Source organism: Papaver somniferum, unplaced genomic scaffold, assembly GCF_003573695.1.
Source record: "Papaver somniferum cultivar HN1 unplaced genomic scaffold, ASM357369v1 unplaced-scaffold_22, whole genome shotgun sequence".
Lineage (NCBI taxonomy): Eukaryota > Viridiplantae > Streptophyta > Magnoliopsida > Ranunculales > Papaveraceae > Papaver > Papaver somniferum.
In genome coordinates, this window is record NW_020632152.1 from 686901 (window position 1) to 702019 (window position 15119).

General features: G+C 35.9%; 1 protein-coding gene and 1 long non-coding RNA gene across 5 annotated transcripts; one reads left to right on the forward strand and one right to left on the reverse strand.

The window, feature by feature from the left end:
* Positions 1-3255: 3255 nt before the first annotated feature.
* LOC113340660 lies at positions 3256-6223 on the forward strand. Of its 4 annotated transcripts, none has more exons than XR_003355590.1 (7): positions 3256-3585; positions 3714-3842; positions 4736-4806; positions 4896-5007; positions 5292-5366; positions 5595-5707; positions 5872-6223. It is a non-coding gene; the product is annotated as an uncharacterized LOC113340660 (long non-coding RNA). The 4 variants fall into 4 exon arrangements; XR_003355589.1 differs by having other exon boundaries at positions 3714-3829; XR_003355588.1 differs by lacking the exon at positions 3714-3842 and having other exon boundaries at positions 3258-3585.
* A 5377-nt stretch (positions 6224-11600) lies between these two features.
* LOC113340524 (zinc finger MYM-type protein 1-like) lies at positions 11601-15119 on the reverse strand. The gene is made up of 4 exons (XM_026585659.1): positions 15077-15119; positions 11944-14278; positions 11762-11831; positions 11601-11663 (listed from the first exon to the last, which is right to left on the reverse strand). Exons 1-4 carry the CDS (start codon positions 15117-15119, stop codon positions 11601-11603), a joined length of 2511 nt encoding a protein of 836 aa, XP_026441444.1.

The following is a 15119-nucleotide window of genomic DNA, read 5'->3' on the forward strand; positions in this document are numbered from 1 at the left end:
TATAAAATTAAATTTACAGGTGCAGAGCAAAATATGATTTTCTAGATTCCTAAGACAATTCACGTTCAAATCATATTCTGGAGAAGTAAAGAATTGGACCATAAAGCAGTGCATATTTAAAGGATAACCAGAAATTGAAAATTTAAGATTTCGAAAGATCCCAACCTGGTTATGAGGGAGAGAAATTGCTTCAGCAGGTAAACTATCCTTCCCAAGTTCATAGCCATAAGATCTAGCACCTTCCGCTGATCCTTTGTTTTTGATGGTCAAATTAGTTTTCTTCTTCTTCATTTTGGTACTAATTTTGGATAATTTCTGGGTAGAGGTAGCAGTTCCTTCAGTAAAGAGTTGATTAGTAGCATCGGAGTTTTCAGAGAACCAAGAAAAAGTAATTGGATCTTTGGGAATTAGGAGCTTTGAGTTTCTTGAAAGAAGGAGTACCATCTTCTAAGATTTTCCTTTCAGGATTAGGAGGCTCAGAGATGAAGATAAAAGTAGGGATTTCTGGATGAAATGTTTTTTCTTTGGGAAGACGAGACCAAGATGGTTTTTTTGGTAAGATCTCAGTTGATGGGGTAACGAGAGAAAAACAGGTATCTGGTTTAGGACCGAAACCCGGAGGGTAGGTGAGATCCACCTGCTTAGATTCTAGCTGATGTGGGATGATGGGATGAAAAGAGTTGTTAGAGTTTCTGTTCATGAATGGGTTGAAAGAGAAATCATTTATATTATGGTCCCGAAAAATAACTGGTTGTTGAGACCCATCATGAGGGAAGAATATTGGGTTGGATTGTAGTGGTTGCATGGCCGGAATATTTAGGGGAACAAGTGACATGATCGTCACAGGTTTAGGGAGAAAGAAGGGATTTTTAGACCAGGGATTGGTAAGATGGGTTTGAGGGGATTGGGATTTGAAGAAGTGTTCATCAACGGAGGGAGAGTTAGATGAAAAAACTTTTTTGCCTTTGCTACCTTCCAGAGAGGTGTTTTTAGAGAGGTTTCTTGCCAAAAATATTTTTTTCTCCTCAGTCGTAGAGATCTTGTTGAGAAGAGCTTCATGTCTTCTCGGATCACAGTTGTCTTTATTGTGATCAAGGGTTCTGCAGTATTGACAAAGTCTGAAGGGATGGAGAATGTAAGAAAATCCGATCCATGTATTCTTTCCTTCAACTTCACAAGCAGTTCCAAAGGGTAAGATGTACGTGGTCTCTACTTCAACTAGGACTTCCACATTTTTTTAATAATAGTCTCTTCCATAAATATTTTTGAAATAAAGTATATGACCTGCCGGACTAGAGATACCAAATAGAGCTTTAAAAGTTATATAGTTTGCTGGTACCCTCTTAAGATGGATGCTTAATAACACTTTGTCAAACTCTGCTGGACCAATCGCTTCTACACCATCAAAGGGGATTTGAACCATTGTCATAACTGAACCTTGTATGAGCCAAGGTCTTGGAATATCAATGCAGTGAAATCTTCAACATGCTTGAACCCGAGGTGGTAAAAGTTCCTTTTTTTGTTGAAAGGAGTAACTTCTTCTTCTCTTTTCAGATCTCAGTATTTCCTAATATAGTCTTGAGCTTCAGAGTAATGAGCATTTGAAGGACAGTGGAGTTTCCCAATTGCACACCAAACATTTGATTCCACAGGAGTTGGTTTGAGCATAGACTTATCAAGGACAACACTGGACAAAGTCTATCTGGGATTTTTAGATTGTTTTTGTGATTTCCTCAACAGTAGAGAACTTAGAGTTTGCTGGTTGACATCCACACTAAATGAGCAATAACTCTCAGCCGAAAGATTGAATGAGAGTAGGTATGGGTTGAAAATTTGTTGGAAGTTAAGGCAATAGTTAAAGAGTTTCACAGGAGATTGAGAAAAGGATAATAAGTGAGGATGATTATATTATTTTGAGTTATTTATGAGAGAGGGTGAAACACTAGAGGAGACAGTCTCTCATTGACCAAACAAAGAAATTGTAGACGAGGCCAACTACCAAGATCAGAGGTAATTAATATCATCCAGAGAGTTGGGAACCTCGGATTGGTTGGTTTGAAATTCATCACATGTTTAAAGCTGCTTTTTTTGGAAGCACCTGCTATATTGGTTGTATCCCAGACATATAGGGGTTTAATGTGAAGCAGAAGGTGGTTGGGAGAGATAACAAGACAACATAGCAAAATACTGTTTTGGTTTTTAGTAAACATAAAAGTGTGCAGGGATAACTGATCAAAGATATTACAAGTATTTTGGCTAGATGTTGTAGAGATATTTCTTAGAAACAGTGGGCGAAGGTTTGAAAATTTTGTATTTAAGATTCTTGGAGAGCCCTTAGTTTGACTGTGAGATAACGGTTGGTCATAACGGCGAGAACACGGTTGGTCATGACGGCGAGAAAACGGTCGAAGTTGCCGGAGAAATACTATGAAATTCAGAAAGAACTTACCTGCAGAGACAAAAACAAAAAAGATAATAGAGGTTAGTAGAAAACTAGGGGATTCATTAAATATGGGTAAGTGGAACGATTAAATTTTGGTTTGAAAGAGGTATTATTTTTCTTGAGTAGGTGGTAAGGGAGTTATAAAAGGCGGAGGGAAGTATGAGATTGATAAGAATTTCCAAGGAATTGAAGTCAGAGAGAAAGAGTTGATACAGTTGACAAGAAGAGAGATGGGAGAAAACGTAGAGAGATATATGGAAGGTTGGATGCCAGCTGAGGGGACACAGATCATGGCCAAACCAAATGGAGTATTGATACCCATTCGACAGCCTTGTTTCATTGTTGAAATTGTGGGAGTTCCTGAGGTCACGGAGATAAGCAATGATGAAGAGACTGTAGCAGAAAGAAGCACAAGGAATGGGAGGCCTCACTATTCTAGAAGGGGCTATAAATGATGTTTTTAAATGACGGATTAATCACGTAAATATAGTTTAACGAACAAAATCCATGATATAACAAGAAAATAGGTGGACCCATCGTTTAACACTAAATAAACGTCATTCTCAAACGTGATAATTACCAGGTGCGTAATTTTATAATGACCCATTAAGTCATGGAGTATGTACGACAAATATTTTCTCTTTATATACGCCCACCGCCAATCTGCTGTGACGCACCCAAAAATGGCTAGCCATCCGTATAATTCTAAGTTTTTAAATGTCGTAACTCTTCACCAGTAGGAAATCGGATTTTTAAGATAATTGGGCTTCACTAGAGCAACAGATATTAGCGTCCAGTCTTTTAGTTAGGCCTCATATCAGGCGGAAAATCCCCGGTGGGTGACCTTTTATCATTTAATCTTAACGACCTAAACCCTCTACTCTTTCTCATCTTTCGTTCGTCTGCCTCTTCTAAAATCGAAATTCACTCTCACAAATCAAATCTAAATCTAAATCTTACACCATCTCAAAATCGAACCCATTTACCAGCGAAAATCAAAAGCAAACCCTTTTTTTATAACCTTATATCAAGTTGCTTTGCTCCTGAAACCCTAGGGTTTCAATAATGGGAAGAAGAATCTATCGATCTCAAGATTCAAGATATGGATTCATCATCAACGAAATCAGATATGTGAAAATCAGGTACAAACCTTATTCTTGTTATTTGTTTTTGCTATTTTTTACTTGATTCTGCAATTTTTGTTCTTGTTTATTCTGTATCTGAAGGAATTTGAAAGCATGTATTTGCTTTTGTGTTCAATTATGTGAAGATTTGATGTTTAGGGATTTAAATTCGTCGAGGTTTATGATGTGCTGAAGAACCAGACACGGAAGGGCCTAGTGCTATTGCCATTTTCTTAGCAACCTTTACTGCTTTCTCATTGGGGTAAATGTATGAGGTTGTCAAGGATAACCTGATCATAAGTTTAATTTTTTCCCTATTCATAAATATAGTAAGTTGTTTGGGAGAATGTTTCTTTGGATAATTCATTGGTTGTACCACTTCATTGATTCCATTATGGAGATTTGAGGGTTTACATAAAATGGCAGAAGGGTTCTAAAGGCTTAAGCAAATTTACGTGCATTCATTTTGCAAATATAATATATGTAATGAGTGGACCAATGTACAACTCAAGCACAGTGCAGGGGGCCTGAATTTTATCAAATAGATTTTAGGTGAGAGGATTCAACGAATAATATTTGTTATTCACCAAGATGCTATTGAATCAAGTTTTACATTGAAAATTTGTCTCTACATTTCTTCGAACAAGTGTCTTGGACACAGTTGTTTTAATTTTCCATCTGCATAAACTGTAATTCAAATTGCACGTGGTATCTACATGTGGCCTAAAATAATTTGTTTACTGCACCATATCGAAAGTATTTGAGCATTATGGAATTATCGGTGCTTATAACAGCTGACAACTATGATGAGTACCTTAATATTAATCTGAATATACTGTTTTTCTCTGTTTAGACACTTTTGATTTTCTTGTCTGTGGTGTGTATGTGGGTGTATATTGTTTGTTAACGGATACTTGTGTACTTTGAGTAAAACCCATTATCCTAGGGGGAAAAATATCTATCTATGGTTAGTGCCAGTTTAGCTGGACACCTATTATTCAATCTCAAATTCTTTGCCAGGGAGTTTCATGTTCGCTGCTTCTTAAGGACTTGAACAATTAGTCACTCCTGTCTTAACTCTACTAGAATTGAAGCTGTCTGTTTAAGGACAATCTTGGGATGGTCTGAGAGGTGGTGCTGACACATACATGTGAATGTTGATATGCAGGGCACCAAAGAAGACAAATATGCTTCTCGGAGAGCGATTCCCCCTATGCTTCAAGCCGAGGAGGATGAAAGGTGAAATCTACACTGTCCATCCCCTTTACCCGTCCAATCACACACCTGTTTGTGAAATCAGGACTAAATCTTACCTAACTGTATTTCAGATTCGCCAGCCAATGGAAAAAGTATCTAGAGGAAGAAGCGTGAATCATGACGGATGTTCCAGGCTGGAAGGTCGGTGAAAGGGTTTAACACTCTCCTGATGTCTGTTAAGAGGTTTGCATGTATAACTTTGTGGAAGTGGATTTCTGTCTTGGTTTACAGCTAGCGGACCTAGTTCTCTCAGTTCGAATTTCTTTGCTCTCCTTCTTGAATTAGATTATTATAATATATTACCTGCAATCAATTTTAATAGACATTCTTGGTTTCTTCTATGGAGTTTAAAGACAAAATAATAAAAATATTCATGTGTTAAGGATGCTCTGGTTACTGCATTTTGAGTTGTGCTATATTTGTCAAGTTCTTTTAACATTTAAGATATTTCTTGGTTGTATGTGAAGATGACGAAGGATACTCTGAGGAGGGACCGGAGGAGCAAGATGTTGATATTGAGAACCAATACTACAGCTCTAAAGGTACTTCCTTCTAAAGTAGGGGTGTAGATTATTGTTTTGGTTTATATCGCGGATACTGCTTGAAGTTTCACTATCAAATTTTTTGTACAGTTAATTACCAGATATTTTGCAGGTATTGGAACTATTTTCCTAGGAGCTGAAGTTGAATATTTTGCTTTGAACTTCAATATTATTGTTTTTATTCTTTTGAAGCTCACCCCTCCTAAGTTTTTATTTATATTGTTGTAGGTTTGGTTGAAACTGATCCCGAATGAGCATTGAAAGGATTTTATGAAGTGGTGCCTGTTGAACTGGATATGTCAGAAGGGCAAGTTTCGTAAAATGCTAAGCTTGCCATCTAGGTAATAATATGTGGAACTGTATATGTGAATCCCACTTCATTAGAATGTTCATTGGCTCAGGAATAATACTAGACTTCAACTAGTTAAGTACAGCTCTCTTCAGTTCTATGTCTCATGTTAGTTGGAAATCAACTAATGGAATCTCTTTTGTATTGTTATGTCAGTGGATGGGGAAGAGCCATGAAGTGAGTTTGTGCATCTAGGTTATCTAAGGAAGATTCTCAACGACGAACTAATGGCAGAACTAATCAGTTAGCAGTGTAGGGAAAGAAGGTACAGTCATTGTGGGTAAAATGCAAAAGTATATGAAGATTGTTAATAAATGTAATATCTTGGCAGCACCCAAGTTACTCCACAACCTGGACTTCCACCTGAGGAAGCAGGGCCGCGATAGCTGACGAATCTTTGTTTTCGTTATTAATTTCATTTTTATTATTAATTTATTTTAGAAATTGTATTTAAAGATTCTATTTGTTTGAATATTATTTTGGGTAACTAATAAAAAGTTATTTTTAACCGTTCTTTTAAAAATTTTGTTTCACGTCCAGAATAAATTTTAGATAGACCAAATCTTAATCTGATCAGATTCACAAAATCTGAATTAAATAGCCATAAATAAAAGAAGTATTTTTATTTTTATGATAATGCCTCTGTTAGATATTAACCGATATTTTATTTAACACACAGTAACCGTGGTACTTAAAAGCCTCATTTATTTCAGGTATCAACCGTTATTTTATGTAACATGTTAAGGGTTCACATATTATTTTCAGGTATCAACCGTTATTTTATGTAACCGTGATACTAAATAACAGATTTTATTTGTGACTTAGAATCACATATTATTTTCGTCATATTTAATAACATTCTCAGTTTGTCATTTATAAAGAGTCACACCAAATAAATAACAGTTCGAATAACAGATGAAAATCGTGATAAATCAGGTTTTATAACAGACTTTATTTGTCATTTATAGTCCCTTTTGAATTAGTGCCTGCAAAATTGGAGGCTAATGAGAAGCTTAAGAGTCCTCGGAAGAAAAGAAAGGTTCATGGAGGCACTAGCAGAGGAGGGAGGAATCAGAGCTGAAAGGGATGAGGGGGTAGCAGGGAGAGCGGAAAAAGGATTGTTTTTACGTTTTGGGTGTTCTTGTTGTTGAATTTTTTCTCTAGGTTTTCTGTGTGTTTTGAATTTTAGATTTGGAATGAAAGGAAGCTTGTAGGAGTGATTTGGTTGAAAGAGGTATGTCTTTGAGAAAGGTTATTTTTTTGAGAAAATTGTTTGAGTTCAAAGTTAAGGTTAGAGGTTGAATGAACTTTAAAATCATTAGATAGCAACAAATTTAAATAACTAAGGTTCCATTGTGATTGATTTTGTTAGAAATGTAATTTGACTGAAGTTTCTGAGATTGGAATCGTGATTGAGAATTGAAATTGATGTGATTTTCCAAAGATGTGATTGATTTTCCTTTCGTAATTTCTGAGTTTTTCATGATGAGAGAGAAAAAAATATTTCGGTAGTACTCCGTTGGTCGGGAGAAGTTGTTGATTGGGGTGAATTAGATATTAGAAATATAGTTTAATGTTTTCACAAAATTGGTTAAAAAGACCAAAAATAATAATTCCTGGGTGAAACAGACACGTAAGTTTTGATATTGTTTAAATGGACAGGAATCAAAAAAATACTTTTCAATTATCCATTTTGGATATTTCACCCAGAAAAATAAAAACAAAAAAATACCAATCACCTAAAATACTCCTTAACCTTTTAAAGCCTTTTGTTTCTTTCCACATACACATATTTTTAGAACTTCTGTATATCAATTGTAAACATGCAACTCACGTTCTCTTTCAAATACAAGCATACTAAGTACATTTCAACCTTGCACTTGTAGATCCCACCTGCGACTACATTCATACACAAACAACATCTGCAACTAACATTAAACACCATCTCATCCTTGCACTTGTAGTTCCTAGCCAAATTGTACTGTAATCAAACTCAGCACTACCAGAGTATCCCTGCATTGTTCATCTCGACTGCAACCACTTGAGCCATCATCTCAGACCAACCAGTACAGCTTCACAACACCAAGCTGCTGCTGCAAACAACCACATTCACTTTCTTGTTTACCTGAATCAATTAGCAGCAACAATACACTCAATTAGCAGTTCTCCATCTCGAAAATGAGTACTGACCAAATCGTTCATGATGCAACTGTGTAAGCTACGCTTCAGCAGAACCTAATGTGTCAAGGCAATCATCAAAGGAAGTACGACTAAAATATTGTTATCTTTTATTTGGACTATGTCATCACAATTTCATCTTTGAAAGAGGCATTGAATTTATAGAAATCACACAAATGCAAAAAAGGATAACAACAATCTTAAGATTTCATTTGGCTTGGAATTTCTAGACCTTATTCCAAGTGGTACTTAAACAAAACAGAGAGGAATAGGACATGAGAAGATGCATTCAGTGTGTACATACCTCAAAAGGGGTCCACCTACGTGCAAAATAGTTGTAAAGAAAACCAAGAACTACACCAATTGCGGCACTAGCATGCACATAATTCTAGACCCTATTCCTGCAAGTGGTACTTAAAAACAGAGAGGAATAGCCCAAAAGACAACCAAGAACTACAGTTACCCTTGTACTGTTGAACATTTGGTTTGGAATTTCTAGACCTTATTCCTACAAGTGGTACTTAAACGAAAAAGAAAAGAATAGTACATGAGAAGCTGCAGTCAGTGTAGTACCTTAAAAGGGTTCCACCCACGTGTAAAATAACTGTAAAGAAAACCAAGAACTACACCAACTTCGGCACTATCACATAACTATTAGTAAATTAAAGGTAGAAAACAAGTCACTCAATTCTGGCCTTTAGTGCAGTTTAGTATCTAAAACATGTTGTCGCGTGCGATGTTAAAACTTTATATTGTAAAACATGATGAAACCAGTTTCAACTGAATCTAAAACATGATGAAACTGGTTTCATCTTAGTTTAAACATGATGAAACCAAATTCAATCCATGCTCTTACGCAAAAATGTAGTGGAATTGATTGTGTGAATATGTTGATCCCAACGTCCATGTCATTGGAAAAATGCAAAAAGCAGGAAAATGCAACACTCTAGTAAATTGATACTGAACCAAGCAAAGCTTATATTAGGATATCATAGTTTATGAAACATGAACTAGTTTAAACAAGATGAAACCAGTTTCAACCCAAGTTAAGGCAGAATGAAACCATTTTCATCCTGGTTTTAACATGGGTGGAACCAAGATGAAACCAATTTCATCCTAGTTTAAACACGAGTGAAACCAAATTCAACCCAATCTAAAACATGATGACATCAGTTTCATCCTAGTTTAAAAATAAAATAAAAATTCAATCCAATCTATAACATAATGAAATCAGTTTCATCCTAGTTTAAAAACTCAGGGGAGATTGATAAACAAATAAAGAAAATTCAGGATGAAATCACATAACAAAATCAGATATCTACATGTTCTACTGAACCACCAGGTCCACTGCCATCTACCTATGTAAAGTACTAGTCCATGTATAATAGTAGAACCTAATAAAAAAATGGAAAACAAAAACCCGTGGGTTACGAACTGCTATGCGTTCAAAGATGAGAGTTTTAGGAGCTCAATATTGTGCATAAACAGACTAAACTTTATACATATCATCTCTCAAATTAAACAAGGAAAGCGAGGAATTGTAAGAGAACAGTAAGTAAACATTCACTCTAAAAATCCTAGAAACCAAATTAACGAAAAACAAATCACATTTCAAATCAAACTTACAATCAACTAAAATCAAAATCAAAGTTGATCTACGTTTCAAAATCAGTTAAAAACCCTAGAATCAAACTGAAAAACTAGGATCAATCTTACCTCTTTTAAGAATATTAGAGTAGAGCCTTATAGTAGATCGATCATCGATTTCGCATCAAAAAATCGTCATGAGTTAATTCCAGATCTGAATCCAAAATTGTATCATGTTTCTTCTGTTAAAGGAAAAACTTGAGACGGAGCGACGAAGATCGGTGATACGAGTATGATATTGGCGTGGACGTTTTTATGATGCAAGTATGCTATGTGACTTCATCCTAGGATGAACATTTAGATATCCTAATTGGGTTGATGTTGGAGCGACGGAGAAATAGAGGATAGATAAAGAAAGAAAATTTAGGAACACAATGGTAACTTTAAGATTTAAGTTTTTATCGTCCATCTCACCCAGACAAATAGTTTACTAGTACATATCAACCATATTTGATGAGTTTTGGTCCATTTAACCTAGGGCTGTCAACGGGTCCGGGTCCTCCCGGGTATCAATGGATCCGGACCCTATTTATAAAAGTCGGGTCCGGTTACTAGCGGTTCCGGGTCCGGTTCCTAAATTAGTGGATCCAGAACCGGACCCGTTTAAAACCCCGGGTACCCATCGGTTCCGGGTACTCGTTGGGTATTAAGAAAACACACATAAAAGTTCAAAATTTTGATGTCTTTTCCTTTTTTTTGCTTGAATCAAACTTATTTCTATAAAAATTTGGTATTATTTCTTTATTAATGTACTAAATAAAGATTAAATGTAAGAAGAAATGAAAAATGAGAAAAAAAATTCAAAACCAAACTAGCAAAATACTTGTAATTTTTCTAAAAAGAGGGATAAAAGAATGAATAACCGGGTACCCGTTACCCGCGGGTACCCATCGGGTATTACATGTTCAGACCCGTTTAGATTCGGGTCCAATCGGGTAATTACCCGTCGGGTCCTAACTTGTTAATGGGTCCAATTTTGGGACCCGGAACCGGACCTATTCTCTCGGGTCCGGTTCCGGGTAACGGGTACCCATTGACAGCCCTAATTTAACCCATTTTCTGTAATATTTTTTAGTCCTTGCACTATTTCGATAACTACTAACCACTACCCCACTTTTACTCCACAAACGGTATCTGATCTGGCATTAGCCCATACATGGTGCAAAATATCTGGTACAAACAATATCATTATTTTATCTGTCAAAAATCAAAATCTCTAGACGATAACAATAATCTTTGACGCAACCTAATCAACTTACAGAATAAAGAGATGGAGAAAGAAAAGGAATACATTAGCAATAATACTAAGCAGAGTAGTCGACACACAAAACAACAACAAACCCTATATTGGCCACCAACTTAATTCGTGGTGCAGGTAACACTATGGAGTATGGAAAACTAAGAGGATCAAGCAGGCCAATTGGTTCTGTCTAGAGACAAGAAAAATATTAATGAAGAAGGAATCGCGTTAAAATTCATTAAATACTAAACAGAAAAAGTTGAAGACGATAATGAAAATGGCCCGTCATCGCAGTTGACAGACAAATACACTGAAGATAACATCCGAAGAAAATAATCAACATTATCTGATAAATGGCACCATCATTCACGGGACATTCCGAAGATTATAGGTGAGAGCCGGCCTCGATTATACTTACCTTAATCGTATATTGAAACTAAACACGAAAAGCCAAATTACCAATTCGAAACTCTCGTTGGCGCCACAATCTTATCGTATCCATCACAATGTGGCCCAACACTATTGTTTTTCTGGCACAACACAACACGCCATCAAACACGGTATAATGCGGGACGCCTTAATCTCCGGCAAGACACAAAACAACACATAACACGTTGGACTCGCCTTTAAGTGGGTTGGAAGCAGGGACGGAGCCAGGACTTAAAGGTTGTGGGGTCGAAAAAAATTTTCTAATATTCACAATTTTTTTTTTTAAACTGAATCAAAAACGTCGTTCGAAATTTTTGCCTTTGTGCGCAAGTTCCACTGCAATTTAGTTCCAAAAGCATTTTCAGCACAACTTTCTCCTCAACAAAGTAAATTACATGACTAGACTATGATTTGCATATGCGAGTTTTGTCCTTTGAATCCAAGTTTGAGATACCTGCAACAAAGACGAAAGGAGTTCAAAAGCATGACTGTTTAACGAGCTAGCAAACCCATTACAACTAATATACTTATATACAAAAATGTAAAGCTTACCATTTTCGCCAAAATAGATGAACTCATCTCTACATCAACTTCAAAAATCAAAAGACCCATAACCATAAGTCTGCCCAAAAGATGGAGAAAATAAATCATTCATGTAAACCCTACCTGATGCTAATTAATCTATGTTATATCATCTCCCCCATTTCACATTGTATACTCAAGTACCAACTTACAGCCTCCCTTTGCGTGGTTTCATGATCTGAAAACGGTTCATAATAATGTCATTGACGATGCTATCCATTATTACTTTTTCAACATATGCAAGTAAGCAGTCGTTCAACCACTCATCACCCATTCTATTACGCAATCGAGTCTTCAGTATTTTCATAGCAGAAAAGAGTCTTTCTACACTGGCAGTAGCAACCGGTAAGATCAACGCCAATGTCAACAGTAAATAAACCTTTGAATATACCTTGTCTTTCTTTGTTTCCACCATTTTTCGGGCAAGATCAGTAATTCCATTCAAACTTGAAAACTCAGTGCTTGTTCTCACATCCATAATGTAGTTTTGAATTTGACCATCGAGTAATACAATGTCAATTTCAGAAAAATCCTTTGGATAAAATTCTGCAAGGCGCTTCAACTTGTCCTTATCAAAAGCAGCAAACGAATCACTCGGACATAAGCAAGCTACACAAAGAAGAAGCTCCGTAGTTGTTTCAGTAAAGCGATCATTCAATTCTCTTAGTTGCAAATCTATAACAGCATTAAATATCCCAATACGGTATTTATGCTCGTTGCTGTTTTCTTGGACATTGTGTTTTGCTCTTCCTTTACCTAAACTAGAATCATTCATACAAACAACCTTAATCTTATGCTGCTCACAAAATGAAGATACTTCACTAAGTAAATCATTCCAACCATTATCCCTCATCTCTTGTAGTCTTGTCTTACAAATCCGAACTAACTTCATGGCATTCACAATATCCTGGTATTTTCTTTGTAAAGCTTCTGACAAATCATTTGTAACTCCCATAATATTTTTCATCAAATGAAGACGAAAAGCAAAATTATATAACTTCATATGAACCAAAATACCTCTAGCTTCAAATCTCTTATCAGAAGTTTTATCTTTTGAAACTGATCTAAGTACACCCATCACAGCTGAATACAAATTAATCAAGCTAATTAAAGTATTTTGGTGCGAACCCCACCTTGTATCCGCAGCACGCTTGAGGTTCGACTCTTGGTTTAAACCTCGCCCAATTTCAAGTTCATTGTTGCTAAGAGCTTCAGAAATTTCAGCACCTTTTATTTTTCGAAGTATTTCAAGGCGTTTAGGTGATCCTCCAACAACATTAGTCACACAAGTAACTAATGAAAAAAAATCCTTGATTTCTGGATCTTTTTTCGCTACATTTACAACATCTAAATGTAATTGATGAGCAAAGCAATGAATAAAATATGCAGACTCATTTTCATCCAAAATAAGCTTCTTAAGGCCATTACACTCACCTTTCATGTTGTTAGCCCCATCATAACCTTGTCCTCGCAACTGGGAAAAACTTAAATTATGCCTCGAAAAGAAATTAGCGATTGTTTTCTTGAGTGAGAGGGCAGTGGTAGTAGCTACATGTTCAATCCCAACAAAGCGCTCAATAACACGTCCTTCTTTCACATACCGTAAAACGACAGCCATTTGTTCCTTTGACGAAATATCTTTAGACTCATCAACCAGCATTGAAAAGAATGAATCACCAATGTCTCGAATAATTGCAGCAATTATTTCAAATGAAAAAACACTTGTAATATCTTTTTGAACATCAGGAGAGGTCAATTTCATATTTTTCGGTGCATTTTCCATAATATAAGGCTGCAAATCTTCTACATTGATGTTACCAAGCCATGCTAAAATCTCAAGAAAATTACCCCGATTTGCAGAATCATCACCTTCGTCATTCCCACGAAATGCAAGACCCTGTCTTAGAAGTATTCGGACAATTTGTATTGAAGCCCTCAAACGAATTCCATATTGCCTTCTAGTTTCATCTGTTTGCTTAACAAGTGTTGTGTCAATATGTACTTTTTCATCTAACAAGTCTTCACAGGCTTTCCGAGCTTCGTTGTGAGCACTATTTATATCTCCTACATGAACCTGCAGTCTTGATTTCTTACTCCAAGTACAAAATCCTTCATCAGCAAAGTTATTAGCACCACTTGATTTAAACAAGTAACAACATAAACAATATACTCTATCTTTTGATATGCTGTATTCTAGCCAATATTCATGAGCTTTGAACCAAGAATGATTGAACTTTCTACCTTTCCGTGAATTAGGAAATTTATGATTTTTAGGCTGGCACGGCCCATTCTGCAAATATGCCCTTCGAACTTGGTTTCTAACATTTGGATGATAATCCATAATCGGTTTTCGAAGCCCTGGATCCGAAGGGAGGTTTTCCAATTCAACATCAGTTAACAAGTTCACCGCATCACTTTCTTTTAATCTTTTCACTTCAGTAGGTAAAGAAGAAGCAAGTTCACCAAGTTCATTTGTACTGCCACTACCTGATCCACCTCATTTTGAAGGCGATGATAAATCAACTGTCGCCTTCCTTTTGTAAAACCTCTCCATCGACAATTGAGTTTTCTTCATCATAAATCACGGAATTGGATGCGTAAACCTACATTGACGATTTGATGCTTCAATTAGAACATTGTAAACAAACAAAATATACAAAAATCAAACAAAACAGAACATTGATACTTCATACTTCTATTAAGAACAATATGAATAAAATAAATAAATTTGAGAAAACCCTAAAAATTCAAATAAAAAACAAGGGTGACTCTGATTACTTATGGATTAGCTAGTATTTTAACGAATCTCAGTATATTTATGTAAACTATGATTATAGAGAGGAGGAATTTTTCTTTGATTAAGAAAAGAATAAAAATAACCAAATCCAAACAAACGATGGCATATACTTCAGAATTGAAAATAGAATAAAAAGGAAATCATGGTTAAGCTTCACCTTCACCTGATTTGTGATCGGTATCATTAGCTAACTAATAATATCTTGCGAAAGAGTCGAAGAGATGCAGAGAAGAGGTTCTCTTTTTTCTTTCGTGGTCTCCAAAGAGATATTGTCGGTGACTCAGTGAAGATAAAAAACCAGTCTAAGCTACTCGGTGGAGTAATAAAAAAAATGGTTATTAGTTTTAACTTTGACCATTTGAAAATATATAACTTCAAGTGTGCCATATATATTTGCACCCACAAGAGTCTATTATTACGGAAAAACCAACTCTATTCTTACTAAATTTGAAATTTCAGTGGGTGCAAGCGCCCCCATTTGCGCTCACATGCCTCCGTCCCTGGTTGGAAGTAAGCAACAACCACCACCAT

Excerpts from the sequence above, each read along its gene's own strand:
- LOC113340524 (XM_026585659.1), bottom strand. The coding sequence starts at position 15,119 with ATGGTGGTGGTTGTTGCTTACTTCCAACCAGGGACGGAGGCAT. Across the intron at positions 11,832-11,943 it reads AAACCACGCAAAGGGAGGCT|ACTTATGGTTATGGGTCTTT; the intron begins GTAAGTTGGTAC and ends TCTTTTGGGCAG. Across the intron at positions 11,664-11,761 it reads CATCTATTTTGGCGAAAATG|GTATCTCAAACTTGGATTCA; the intron begins GTAAGCTTTACA and ends TCTTTGTTGCAG.